The 13,586-nt window shown below is 39.6% G+C and overlaps 1 protein-coding gene across 1 annotated transcript in view; it reads left to right on the top strand.

Annotated features, from left to right (window-relative positions):
• atg4b (autophagy related 4B, cysteine peptidase) overlaps nt 1-8,792 on the top strand; it is an 89,759-nt gene extending 80,967 nt beyond the window's left edge. Inside the window, exons 11-13 of the mRNA XM_034180700.1 lie at nt 188-244; nt 8,229-8,322; nt 8,409-8,792. Coding sequence (XP_034036591.1) covers nt 188-244; nt 8,229-8,322; nt 8,409-8,482 — 225 coding nt within the window. The 3' untranslated portion in view covers nt 8,483-8,792. The remainder of the gene's footprint in view (nt 1-187; nt 245-8,228; nt 8,323-8,408) is intronic.
• The last annotated feature ends 4,794 nt before the right edge of the window (nt 8,793-13,586 follow it).

Here is a 13,586-nt window from a genome sequence, read left to right as displayed (position 1 = left end):
CAGGTGTGGATGAGGTAATCTGGATGCGTTCTGACACTCCTGACCACACCTCTTTCCCTCCTGACTGCGTCCAATTATTTGTCATATTTGCCGTGTCGACCTGGTTCCTGCACATTCTTGCTATGTGTGACGGGGGCTTTACTGTGAGCAGGAACAATCAGCTTTCTGCTATGTGTTTTCCTCCCAGGGTTTCTTCTGTAAGACAGAGGATGAGTTTGATGACTGGTGTATGCAAATTAGAAGGGTAGGTCTATGGACACTTTTTTCACTGTTGATTTAAAAATGTTTGATAAAGCAGTCATATTGTGGAAAGTGGAACTTAAATATAAGAAATGAGAAGTCCCACTGTTCTGTCATTCTGCATGCAGAAAACAAACGGTCAGCCAGGAAATATCTCATGCTAGTCTTTCTGTGACATATGTCACAGCGTTTATCTGTCCTTCCTGAGAAAAAGTCTGTCTGTCTGCACAGAAGAGCAGCTTTTCTCCCTGAAGCATGAAGTTCACTGTTCCTGCACCGGCTCTGCAGTTGTCAGCACGTCTCAGTAACCCGTCCCCAAGCTAATATATGTCTTAATTAAATACATTCTGTCCATCAGAATCCCCAAGGAAAAGTGCTTTAAGCACATGGCAGCTGGAATGAATTGGCCTCATGCACTGCCAAATTATTGTTTTTCTTATTTTTGTGTAGTCAGTGATTCCTTTTCTGAACCCACTTAGAGTCCCACTGAAATAGACTACATCAGTAAGTCAGTGATTGATGCCTGGGGGTGCTGGAACCTGTCTTAGGTGTCCTTGGGTGAGAGGCATCCGGGACAAGGAGCCAGTCTGTCAGGGCTACACACATTCACGTCCACTCACAGCTCGGGATGGGCAGAACACTGATGTTATGGTCGTTACTGGTGTGACTGTGTACCATAATTTGGATTATGCAATACTGCAGAACACACATTGGGCCAGTTTTAATTTTTTTGTAATATTCCAATGAAAAAGAACAGATGAATTGCTGAAAAATATTGCCAAACATCCATTAATTTTGAGATCAATAAACATTCTGGTGCAGCTTTGATCAGCTGGTCTATGCGGCGTTCATCTTCACTCCATCTTCTGGTGAGCCAAAAAACCTGTTAAAATACTTTTCATATCGACATACAGTAACTCATTATAAAGTCACTGGCGTGTTGCCCGTGGGGATCTGTTTTGTCATTTGATTTTTAAATGGACCAAAATGGAAATGAGTGTTTTCACTTTCTTGTGCCATGCATGTATTTTTAATGTATTTAAGATAATATGCACTTACACGCACGCTTTTAATATATAGATTATTTACTGCCTGCTGCTGGAAAGGCATGTGAGTCCAAAATGTAGTTAGCAATGTCAGCTAATATTCGTAGCTTCTCCAATACTATTAGTCTTATCACTGTTCTATTTTGGTGCCGTTCATCCATGACCCAGAATACATAAACATACAAAACAGCAAATGACAGCTGTGCTCTGTTTGTCCCTGATCGAAGTTGCACGCACACATGCACAGCTGCTGTAAACAGGTGCTTTGAATTTGTTAAACAAAGACAGTGTCTAAACACATTAAAACCACTAAACATTTTACTCATAGTACCAACATGAAACTCATGGTTAGAGCAACACTGAGCTACAAAAACACAACAAATCAGTGACACTAACAACACTGTTAAACTAACATAAACCACAATAACATTTAAAACCACAAAACCCTGAACTCCCATTATGCATTGCATCACAGCATCATCATTGGTTAGCTAAAATTGCTTAATCATTACAGCCACGGACCTTTTAGACATGTAAAATTGTAAAAATCTGTGATTCGTTAAGTTTTTCAGCCAGATTTTAACTTTGAAGGAGCAGATTTGAACATCAATCAATCAATCAATTTTTTTATATAGCGCCAAATCACAACAAACAGTTGCCCCAAGGCGCTTTATATTGTAAGGCAAGGCCATACAATAATTATGTAAAACCCCAACGGTCAAAACGACCCCCTGTGAGCAAGCACTTGGCTACAGTGGGAAGGAAAAACTCCCTTTTAACAGGAAGAAACCTCCAGCAGAACCAGGCTCAGGGAGGGGCAGTCTTCTGCTGGGACTGGTTGGGGCTGAGGGAGAGAACCAGGAAAAAGACATGCTGTGGAGGGGAGCAGAGATCGAACACTAATGATTAAATGCAGAGTGGTGCATACAGAGCAAAAAGAGAAAGAAACAGTGCATCATGGGAACCCCCCAGCAGTCTACGTCTATAGCAGCATAACTAAGGGATGGTTCAGGGTCACCTGATCCAGCCCTAACTATAAGCTTTAGCAAAAAGGAAAGTTTTAAGCCTAATCTTAAAAGTAGAGAGGGTGTCTGTCTCCCTGATCTGAATTGGGAGCTGGTTCCACAGGAGAGGAGCCTGAAAGCTGAAGGCTCTGCCTCCCATTCTACTCTTACAAACCCTAGGAACTACAAGTAAGCCTGCAGTCTGAGAGCGAAGCGCTCTATTGGGGTGATATGGTACTACGAGGTCCCTAAGATAAGATGGGACCTGATTATTCAAAACCTTATAAGTAAGAAGAAGAATTTTAAATTCTATTCTAGAATTAACAGGAAGCCAATGAAGAGAGGCCAATATGGGTGAGATATGCTCTCTCCTTCTAGTCCCCGTCAGTACTCTAGCTGCAGCATTTTGAATTAACTGAAGGCTTTTTAGGGAACTTTTAGGACAACCTGATAATAATGAATTACAATAGTCCAGCCTAGAGGAAATAAATGCATGAATTAGTTTTTCAGCATCACTCTGAGACAAGACCTTTCTGATTTTAGAGATATTGCGTAAATGCAAAAAAGCAGTCCTACATATTTGTTTAATATGCGCTTTGAATGACATATCCTGATCAAAAATGACTCCAAGATTTCTCACAGTATTACTAGAGGTCAGGGTAATGCCATCCAGAGTAAGGATCTGGTTAGACACCATGTTTCTAAGATTTGTGGGGCCAAGTACAATAACTTCAGTTTTATCTGAGTTTAAAAGCAGGAAATTAGAGGTCATCCATGTCTTTATGTCTGTAAGACAATCCTGCAGTTTAGCTAATTGGTGTGTGTCCTCTGGCTTCATGGATAGATAAAGCTGGGTATCATCTGCGTAACAATGAAAATTTAACCAATACCGTCTAATAACACTGCCTAAGGGAAGCATGTATAAAGTGAATAAAATTGGTCCTAGCACAGAACCTTGTGGAACTCCATAATTAACTTTAGTCTGTGAAGAAGATTCCCCATTTACATGAACAAATTGTAATCTATTAGACAAATATGATTCAAACCACCGCAGCGCAGTGCCTTTAATACCTATGGCATGCTCTAATCTCTGTAATAAAATTTTATGGTCAACAGTATCAAAAGCAGCACTGAGGTCTAACAGAACAAGCACAGAGATGAGTCCACTGTCCGAGGCCATAAGAAGATCATTTGTAACCTTCACTAATGCTGTTTCTGTACTATGATGAATTCTAAAACCTGACTGAAACTCTTCAAATAGACCATTCCTCTGCAGATGATCAGTTAGCTGTTTGCTAGGGAGGGGGAAAAAAGTTTATTTTTAAAGAGGTCATGTATTGTAAAACTAGTAATACAGTCACCATCCAAAATATGAGAAATATCATATTAATTTTAGGTCATATTGCCCAACAGTACGATTACTTTAGAGTCACCAATTCACAAAACCTGCATGTCTTTGAAAAACAGAAGGGAGCTGGAGCACCTGGAGGGAGCCCACACAAACACAGGGAGAACATGCAAACATCACAAAATTAAATCAATTTAAAAAAAAAAAATAACAGGGCTGATCAAATGTAGTATAACTTTTTTATCTTCAGTGCAGTTTATGAATGGTCAATGATACATAATATAGATGTGTGGGTGCACATGAACAGAAATTACATTTTAACAAGAGCAATCAGAGATTTCTGACGTCCACCATCCGGATCCGGTGTCGCAGACCGAACAGTCCACCACTAAAAATTGGTCCGCCCTGCCTCCACTGCGCATGTGTCATTTCAGAGCTCAGCAACTTGTCTGAGACAGAGTCTCTCCAACCAAGTCAATCAAATGGATTAATGTGATGATTAACCATCAGATGACAAGGTAAAACCTCTTAAATTATTCTAAAGACAGTTTTAAGCAGAAATGAGGTGGTACTCGGTGACGCTTTGAAATGACTGACGTGCAGTTAACGTATCAGCTAGTAGCTCATGTAGCTGCAGTGCTCTGATCACTTCCTCCATCTTTTATGAAGAAATAATTCTGAATTATGTGGAAATGATTGTTGTACAAAAGCTTCAGATATCTGATGATGATGATAGATGATGACTGGAGTGCAGTATTAAGTAAAAACAAGGTGATTATCCATGAACCGCGGCTGATGACGCATGCGAAGTGAAGGCAAGGCGGACCAATTTTTGGGGGGGAATGTTCAGCCGGTGACACCGGATCAGTGGAGTCTTTCATGCCCTAATATCTATCTGTGGTGCAAATTTGGTGAGAATCCATGAAGTAGGTTTGGCATAATCCTTCAAAGCCTATATAAAGTGAAACTTGATCCAGAATCCAGATCACCTCCAAAATTGAATGAGTCTTCCATGTCCTAATATGCATCTGTGGTGAAAATTTTGTCAAAATCTGTGCAGTTGTTTTGACATAATCCAACTGACAGACGGACAGACAAATAAATAATAAACACAGATGATGTTATTACGTCCTTGGCGGATGTAATAATAATAAAAAAAAGCTTAAATTGTGTCACCTTATGTCATATCAGGCTTAATTTCCTCTGGAAAATATAATTAATTAATTAATTTAGCGCCAAATCACAACAAAGTTGCCTCAAGGTGCTTCACACAAGAAAGGTCTAACCTTACCAACCCCCAGAGAAAGCACAGAGGTGACAGTGGTAAGAAAAAACTCCCTCTGATGATTTTGAGGAAGAAACTTCAAGCAGACCAGACTCAAAGGGGTGACCTTTGGCCTCTACTGGTGGTTGGCTCTCACTGCGGTATTGTATCACTTCCTGTTCCGGAGCAAAGCGGTGTTTTGCTGTTTTTCTTTGTTTCACAGTGTAATCTTCACGTGCCTTAACTAAAGCACTCCCTCTGCTGAATCACCTCTAAATTATTTACACATTATTCACTTTGTGTGTTTTTAGGAATCCGCTAGCTTAGTGCAGCTACTAGCTCTTAGCTCTTAGCTCTTAACAGTTAAATGTGGTCTATTAAACATTAGGTCTCTCTCTTCTAAGTCCCTGTTAGTAAATGATATAAAAATTGATCAACATATTGATTTATTCTGCCTTACAGAAACCTGGTTACAGCAGGATGAATATGTTAGTTTAAATGAGTCAACACCCCCAAGTCACACTAACTGCCAGAATGCTCGTAGCACGGGCCGAGGCGGAGGATTAGCAGCAATCTTCCATTCCAGCTTATTAATTAATCAAAAATCCAGACAGAGCTTTAATTCATTTGAAAGCTTGACTCTTAGTCTTGTCCATCCAAATTGAAGTCCCAAAAACCAGTTTTGTTATTATCTATCGTCCACCTGGTCGTTACTGTGAGTTTCTCTGTGAATTTTCAGACCTTTTGTCTGACTTAGTGCTTAGCTCAGATAAGATAATTATAGTGGGTGATTTTAACATCCACACAGATGCTGAGAATGACAGCCTCAACACTGCATTTAATCTATTGTTAGACTCAATTGGCTTTGCTAAAAATGTAAATAAGTCCACCCACCACTTTAATCATATCTTAGATCTTGTTCTGACTTATGGTATGGAAATTGAAGACTTAACAGTATTCCCTGAAAACTCCCTTCTGTCTGATCATTTCTTAATAACATTTACATTTACTCTGATGGACTACCCAGCAGTGGGGAATAAGTTTCATTACACTAGAAGTCTTTCAGAAAGCGCTGTAACTAGGTTTAAGGATATGATTCCTTCTTTATGTTCTCCAATGATGCCGGTATTTGGTTAGACTCTTTCTCTCCGATTGTTCTGAGTTATTTTCATTAGTTACTTCCTCCAAACCATATTAGACCCCATTGCTACCAGGCTGCTCAAGGAAGCCCTACCATTAATTAATGCTTCGATCTTAAATATGATCAATCTATCTTTATTAGTTGGCTATGTACCACAGGCTTTTAAGGTGGCAGTAATTAAACCATTACTTAAAAAGCCATCACTTGACCCAGCTATCTTAGCTAATTATAGGCCAATCTCCAACCTTCCTTTTCTCTCAAAAATTCTTGAAAGGGTAGTTGTAAAACAGCTAACTGATCATCTGCAGAGGAATGGTCTATTTGAAGAGTTTCAGTCAGGTTTTAGAATTGATCATAGTACAGAAACAGCATTCTTATGGCCTCAGACAGTGGACTCATCTCTGTGCTTGTTCTGTTAGACCTCAGTGCTGCTTTTGATACTGTTGACCATAAAATTTTATTACAGAGATTAGAGCATGCCATAGGTATTAAAGGCACTGCACTGCGGTGGTTTGAATCATATTTATCTAATAGATTACAATTTGTTCATGTAAATGGGAAATCTTCTTCACAGACTAAGGTTAATTATGGAGTTCCACAAGGTTCTGTGCTAGGACCAATTTTATTCACTTTATATATGTTTCCCTTAGGCAGTATTATTAGACGGCATTGCTTAAATTTTCATTGTTATGCAGATGATACCCAGCTTTATCTATCCATGAAGCCAGAGGACACACACCAATTAGCTAAACTGCAGGATTGTCTTACAGACATAAAGACATGGATGACCTCTAATTTCCTGCTTTTAAACTCAGATAAAACTGAAGTTATTGTACTTGGCCCCACAAATCTTAGAAACATGGTGTCTAACCAGATCCTTACTCTGGATGGCATTACCCTGACCTCTAGTAATACTGTGAGAAATCTTGGAGTCATTTTTGATCAGGATATGTCATTCAATGCGCATATTAAACAAATATGTAGGACTGCTTTTTTGCATTTGCGCAATATCTCTAAAATTAGAAAGGTCTTGTCTCAGAGTGATGCTGAAAAACTAATTCATGCATTTATTTCCTCTAGGCTGGATTATTGTAATTCATTATTATCAGGTTGTCCTAAAAGTTCCCTGAAAAGCCTTCAGTTAATTCAAAATGCTGCAGCTAGAGTGCTAACAGGGACTAGAAGGAGAGAGCATATTTCACCCATATTGGCCTCTCTTCATTGGCTTCCTGTTAATTCTAGAATAGAATTTAAAATTCTTCTTCTTACTTATAAGGTTTTGAATAATCAGGTCCCATCTTATCTTAGGGACCTCATAGTACCATATCACCCCAATAGAGCGCTTTGCTCTCAGACTGCAGGCTTACTTGTAGTTCCTAGGGTTTGTAAGAGTAGAATGGGAGGCAGAGCCTTCAGCTTTCAGGCTCCTCTCCTCTGGAACCAGCTCCCAATTCAGATCAGGGAGATACTTTTAAGATTAGGCTTAAAACTTTCCTTTTTGCTAAAGCTTATAGTTAGGGCTGGATCAGGTGACCCTGAACCATCCCTTAGTTATGCTGCTATAGACTTAGACTGCTGGGGGGTTCCCATGATGCACTGAGTGTTTCTTTCTCTTTTTGCTCTGTATGCACCACTCTGCATTTAATCATTAGTGATTGATCTCTGCTCCCCTCCACAGCATGTCTTTTTCCTGGTTCTCCCCCTCAGCCCCAACCAGTCCCAGCAGAAGACTGCCCCTCCCTGAGCCTGGTTCTGCAGGAGGTTTCTTCCTGTTAAAAGGGAGTTTTTCCTTCCCACTGTTGCCAAGTGCTTGCTTACAGGGGGTCGTTTTGACCGTTGGGGTTTTTCCGTAATTATTGTATGGCCTTGCCTTACAATATAAGGCGCCTTGGGGCAACTGTTTGTTGTGATTTGGCGCTATATAAATAAAATTGATTTGATTTGATTTGACCCTCTGCTTGGCCCATGCTGCCGACACAGTTCACAAAATGAATATACAGGAAATTCAATAAGAATATGTGATGTGCACATTCTTCCCTTATAAATTCCAGCTGGTATTTGTAAAGAAGAGTGTTTTTTTATGCCTTAGTTTATCAACCTTGTTGATAATATGTACCATGACTGAAATATAGGTTTTCATGCTGGTTGGAGATACATGCACATCATGATGTGTGTTTTCTTGCAGCTCTCCTGCAACAGAGCAGCTCTTCCCATGTTTGAACTTGTAGACAGCCAGCCATCCCACATGGTCAGTGTGGATGCACTGAACCTCACACCTGGTAAATAAATAAGATGTGTTCCTCAATTCAAGTCTGAAACTTATTTTCAGCCACCTTACTTATGTCCAACACATTTCCCTTCCCAGATTTCTCAGACTCCGACAGGTTGGAGAGATTCTTTGATTCAGAGGATGAAGAGTTTGAGATCCTTTCCCTGTGATGAACATGTGAACAAGGACTTGCTGTTTTTGACAGCCGGAGACAGATTCCATCTTGCCTGTCAAAAGGGGAGGCTAAGATGAGACTACTGGAGAGCTCTTGAGCCAGTCCAGCACCAGTGTAGTCAGTGTGTTTGTCACAGTCTCTGAGACGGCCTGGTCAAAGGGGTAACAGGAGCTCAGGATAACCATCTGTATGCACATCTCCATGTTTCTATTCGAGTCTTTAACACTTTTGTGTTTTTTCTGAAGTGATATGGTGCCTTTCCCTGACTCCATAAATAAATCTGCCATAACAGTTTATGTAGACACATAATGGTTCATGATGCCTGGTGGCTTATAAGAGTTTGTCGCTACTAATCCAACTCTGTAACAAACCAGATTTTGTTTGATCCACAGACTAAGTTGTATCTATCATGCAAAGAATCTTTGCCAAGTCTTAAAATCTACTTTAGTTCATGAAAATAATTATTTAATCAAAGTATGTAGATCATTAAAAAAACAAAAACAAACATGTAAGAGAAAAAGTCCAAATAAAATCTGACATTTGACAATCGTATATCTCTTTGATGTCAGGACACTTCTGTCATCACATGAGCATCATTAAACTTGTAGTCCCTTTTGATTTTTTTTTAAGCCATAAAAAAGATGTTCTTCTGCAGCACTATAATTTCATTCTGTAATTCAAATAAAAGATTCACACTCGTACATTGCGAGTTTGATCACAATTTGTGTAGTCTTAAAAATTTTGACTCAGACAGGTTGAAATACAATTAATTAGAAGACGCTATCTGTGGTGATGTCATTCAGTTATATGCAAAAGTTTTGGCACCCCTGATAATTTTCATGATTTTCCTTTATAAATCATTGGTTGTCGGGATCAGAAATTTCAATTAAATATATAGCAGACAAACACCCTGATATTTGAGAAGTGAAATAAAGTTTCTAGCAGTTGCAGAAAGTGCAATAATTATTTAAACAAAATTAGGCAGGTGTATAAATTTGGGTACCCTTGTCATTTTGTTGATTAGAATGCATTTAGCACTAATTACTGGAACACAAAATTGGTTTTGTAAGCTCATTGACCCTTGACTTCACACAGGTGAATCCAGTCATGAGAAAGGGTATTTAAGGTGGCCATTTGCAAATGTCTCTCCTTTTTGCATCGAATAATGAGTGGCAACATGGGAGCCTCTAAACAACTCTCAAATGACCTGAAAACAAAGATTGTTCAACATCATGGTTTAGGGGACGGATACTAAAAGCTATCTCAGAGATTTCAGCTGTCAGTTTCCACTGTGAGGAACATAGTGAGAAAATGGAAGACCACAGGCACAGTACTAGTTAAGGCCCGAAGTGGCAGGCCAAGAAAAATCTCAGATAAACTGAAGCGAAGGATGGTGAGAACAGTCATAGTCAACCCACAGACCTGCTCCAAAGACCTACAACATGATCTTGCTGCAGATAGTGTCTCTGTGCATCGTTCAACTATACAGTGCACTTTGCACAAGGAGATGCTGTAATGCAGAGGAAGCCTTTTCTGCGTACACGCCACAGTCGCTTGAGGTATGCTAAAGCATATTTGGACAAGCCAGCTTAATTTTGGAATAAGGTGCTGTGGACTGATGAAACTAAAATTGAGTTATTTGGCCATAACAAAGGTATGGCCAAATAACAGCTGCTGTGGTATGCATGGCAGAAAAAGAACATAGCATTCCGAGAAAAACACTTGCTACCTACAGTAAAATTTGGAGGTGGTTCCATGATGCTGTGTGGCTGTGTGGCCAGTGCAGGTACTGGGAATCTTGTTAAAGTTGAGGGTCACATGGATTCCAGTCAATATCAGCAGATTCTTGAGAACAATGTTCATGAATCAGTGACAAAGTTGAAGCTGCGCCGGGGCTGGATCTTTCGACAAGATAAACTTCTCAAAATCTACTGAGGCATTCATGCAGAGGAACAAGTACAACGTTCTCGAATGGCCATCTCAGTCCCCAGACCTGAATATTATTGAAACTCTGGTGTGATTTTAACGGGGCTGTCCATGCTCGGAAACCAACAAACCTGAGATGTTTTGTAAAGAATGGTCCAAAATACCTTCAACCAGAATCCACAATCTCACTGGAAACTATATGAAGCGTTTAGAGGCTGTTATTTCTGCAAAAGGAGGATCTACTAAATACTGTTTTTTTTTCTATTGGGGGTGCCAAAATTTATGCACCTTTCTAATCTTGTTTAAACAATTATTGCACACTTTCTGTAAATCCTATAAACTTAATTTCACTTCTCAAATATCACTGTTTGTCTGCTAGATGATATATTTAACTGAAATTGTGTGAGCCAAGCAACCAATGATTTATAAAGGAAAATCATGGAAATCATAATCTACATAAAACTGTAGATGATGTAGCTGGGTTTTCCAACCAGCAGATGGCATGTTGAAAATTTGGTCAGTATCACCATCATGGATCCAAAGTATCATTGTAGTACACTTTGAACACGGAATAAAAGTGGCCATAAATAAAAATTTAACCAAACCCTAAAGCTGATAGCAAATAAATGCTGCGATGAAGTTACGTCTACGTCTTCTCCAACATTTGTGGTACAGAAGCTGGGGGTGAGCAAAGTGGCTATGTACTGACTGAGTAAAGTTTTCTACAAATTATTTTAAATGTCATTAAATTAAATGAACTTAAAAGGAATTTACTGTGGAATCTTCCACAAGACTGCTCTGAGAGCACAATATCCCCCACCGGCAAATGCTGCTTTGGTACAAGTGCTTCTGACAACATTTCAAGGTATGTGATTGTTGATTTCAGAATAGACAACTCATGAAACTGGCAGTGTCTAGATTTGTTACTCAAGGGCCATAACTTTGCCAAAATGTGTCAATCTTGTACAATATAATGTGTATTATCAACCTGTGACAACAAGGAATTGTACCAAATTTCCCAAAAATGAAGAGATTTCAGAATGCAGGCTCCCACTCATGAAACTAGATTTGTTAATAAAGGGCTAGAACCCTGGTAAAATGGACCCAACTCAAACCAAATAATATTCGCATTTCCAACCTATAACAAGGACTTGTACCAGGTTTCATGAAATTCCTTCTAAAAATGTGACAGGAGTTGATTTCAGAAAAGGTATACAATTTTTGGGATGGTTAGACAGAAATGAAAAACAAAACTAAAATAAAAAAACATCCAACTTGAGTTTTGTATTGCACATCCAATTCATGCTGTGCGCTTTGTATATTTCCTTTAGATAGACACAACTTTATCGATCCCATGGGAAGACTCCCTCAGGAAAAGTGAGGTTCCAGCATTATTGCTTAGAAGCACACAGGCTTAGAAGCACACAGAGTATCAAAAGTGAAAGTAAAAAACAGTTTGCAAATATAAATACTGGAAATACTGCTCACTGCTGGTTTACTGGCTGCTACTGCTCCTCACCTTCCTGTCCTCTGTCTTCCTGTTACTCCTCCTCCTGCTAAGCGAGGAGTTGTACAGTCTGATGGCCTGAGGGACAAAGGAGTTTTTCAGCCTGTTGGTCCTGCACTTGGGATGGAGCAGTCTGTGGCTGAAGAGGCTCCTCTGGTTGCTGATGACAGTGTGCAGAGGGTAACTGGGATCGTCCATAATGTCCAGTAGTTTGTGTCCAGTGTTCTCTTTTCTCTGACATCATCACCAGCATCCAGCTTCATGCCAACCACAGAGCCAGCCCACCTGATCAGTTTGTCCAGCCTGCAGTTTGTCCTTCCTCCCAGCACACCACAGTATAAAAGAAGACGCTGGCTACTACAGACTGGTAGAACATCCACAGACTGCAGCCTCCTCAGAAAGTAGAGGCTGCTCTGTCCCTTCCTGTACAGGTGGTTGGTGTGGGTCGTCCGTGTCCAGTTTGCTGTCCAAACACAGCCGAAAGTACTTGTGGGAATCCACAGCCTCCACCTCAACTCCCTCGATCACAACCGGTCGGTCTTAGTCTGGACTTCCCAAAGTCAATGACCAGCTCCTTTGTCTTTGAGGTGTTGAGCTGTAGATGGTTTGTGTGACACCAGGCAGCAAAGTCCATCACTTGGCTCTTGTAATCCTCTCTGTCATCCCTGATGACTCCAACAATGGCTGTTTCATCTATGAACTTGTGGATGTGACACAACTTAGAGTTGCAGCCGAAGAGGAGTAGAATATTTGTTTCACAGTTAGAGTTGTAAAAAGCCATCTGTATTGGCTATAAAGGTTAAACCTATAAAGGTTCCACTACCTGTATCATATCAGACATGAAAAAGTTACTGTGCCATCACTAATTTCAGTGTAAAGTAAATTTTGGTAATTTTGCTGAAAATCAACATGGACTACACCTTTAAGTGGGAAAAAAAAAAACCTGGGCAAAATTCAAAATGTGCATTTTATTTATCATAAAGTAAGACATTTGCTGTGTTGACTAGCAGCTCAAGCACAGGATTAACCGAGTCAGTCTGTAAGTACAGTGTCTTCCATAAGTATTGGGAGACTTGGTATTTCACACATTTTAATTTTCCATTTCATATGCAGAAAATACAAAAAATAAAAAAATTTCTTTCTTAAACTCAAACTGAAACAAATTTCTACAACTGGATGTAGATTAATTACAAATATAAAAGCCAGGGTAATGGGTTGCATAAATAATGTAACACTTCAGTATAATACCTGTCAATAATCAGTTTTATTGGCAGTTTTCTTCACACAAATCAGGGGATGGATACATGAACATTTCCAAGTCAATGAATTTGTCTTGGACTTTATTCGCATCAGTTATTACGAAATACAAACAGTGTGGCACTCTATGGTAAATCTGTGGAGTAGACAGTTCTCAAAAACTGAGTGTGCAAATCTAGGCTTGCATCTCAGATGTACCTTCTGGCAAATTAACTTTGAGGTCTTCTTTTTAAGAAAATCCTCCTCAATACCACTTCATCATGAAGCTGTTTAACTGGGGACACAAAATACAAAACTTGCACTGTGCACAATTTCTCCAATCACAGCCACAGAAGCCTGTAACAACTTCTGGGTTGTCTTGGTGGCTTTCCTCACTCTTCTCCTTCTTGCACAGTCACTCAGTTTTTGA

This window comes from Thalassophryne amazonica, chromosome 10 (genome assembly GCF_902500255.1).
Source record: "Thalassophryne amazonica chromosome 10, fThaAma1.1, whole genome shotgun sequence".
NCBI lineage: Eukaryota > Metazoa > Chordata > Actinopteri > Batrachoidiformes > Batrachoididae > Thalassophryne > Thalassophryne amazonica.
The sequence above is the reverse complement of the archived record's forward strand: the minus strand, read 5'-3'. Positions and strand labels throughout refer to the sequence as shown.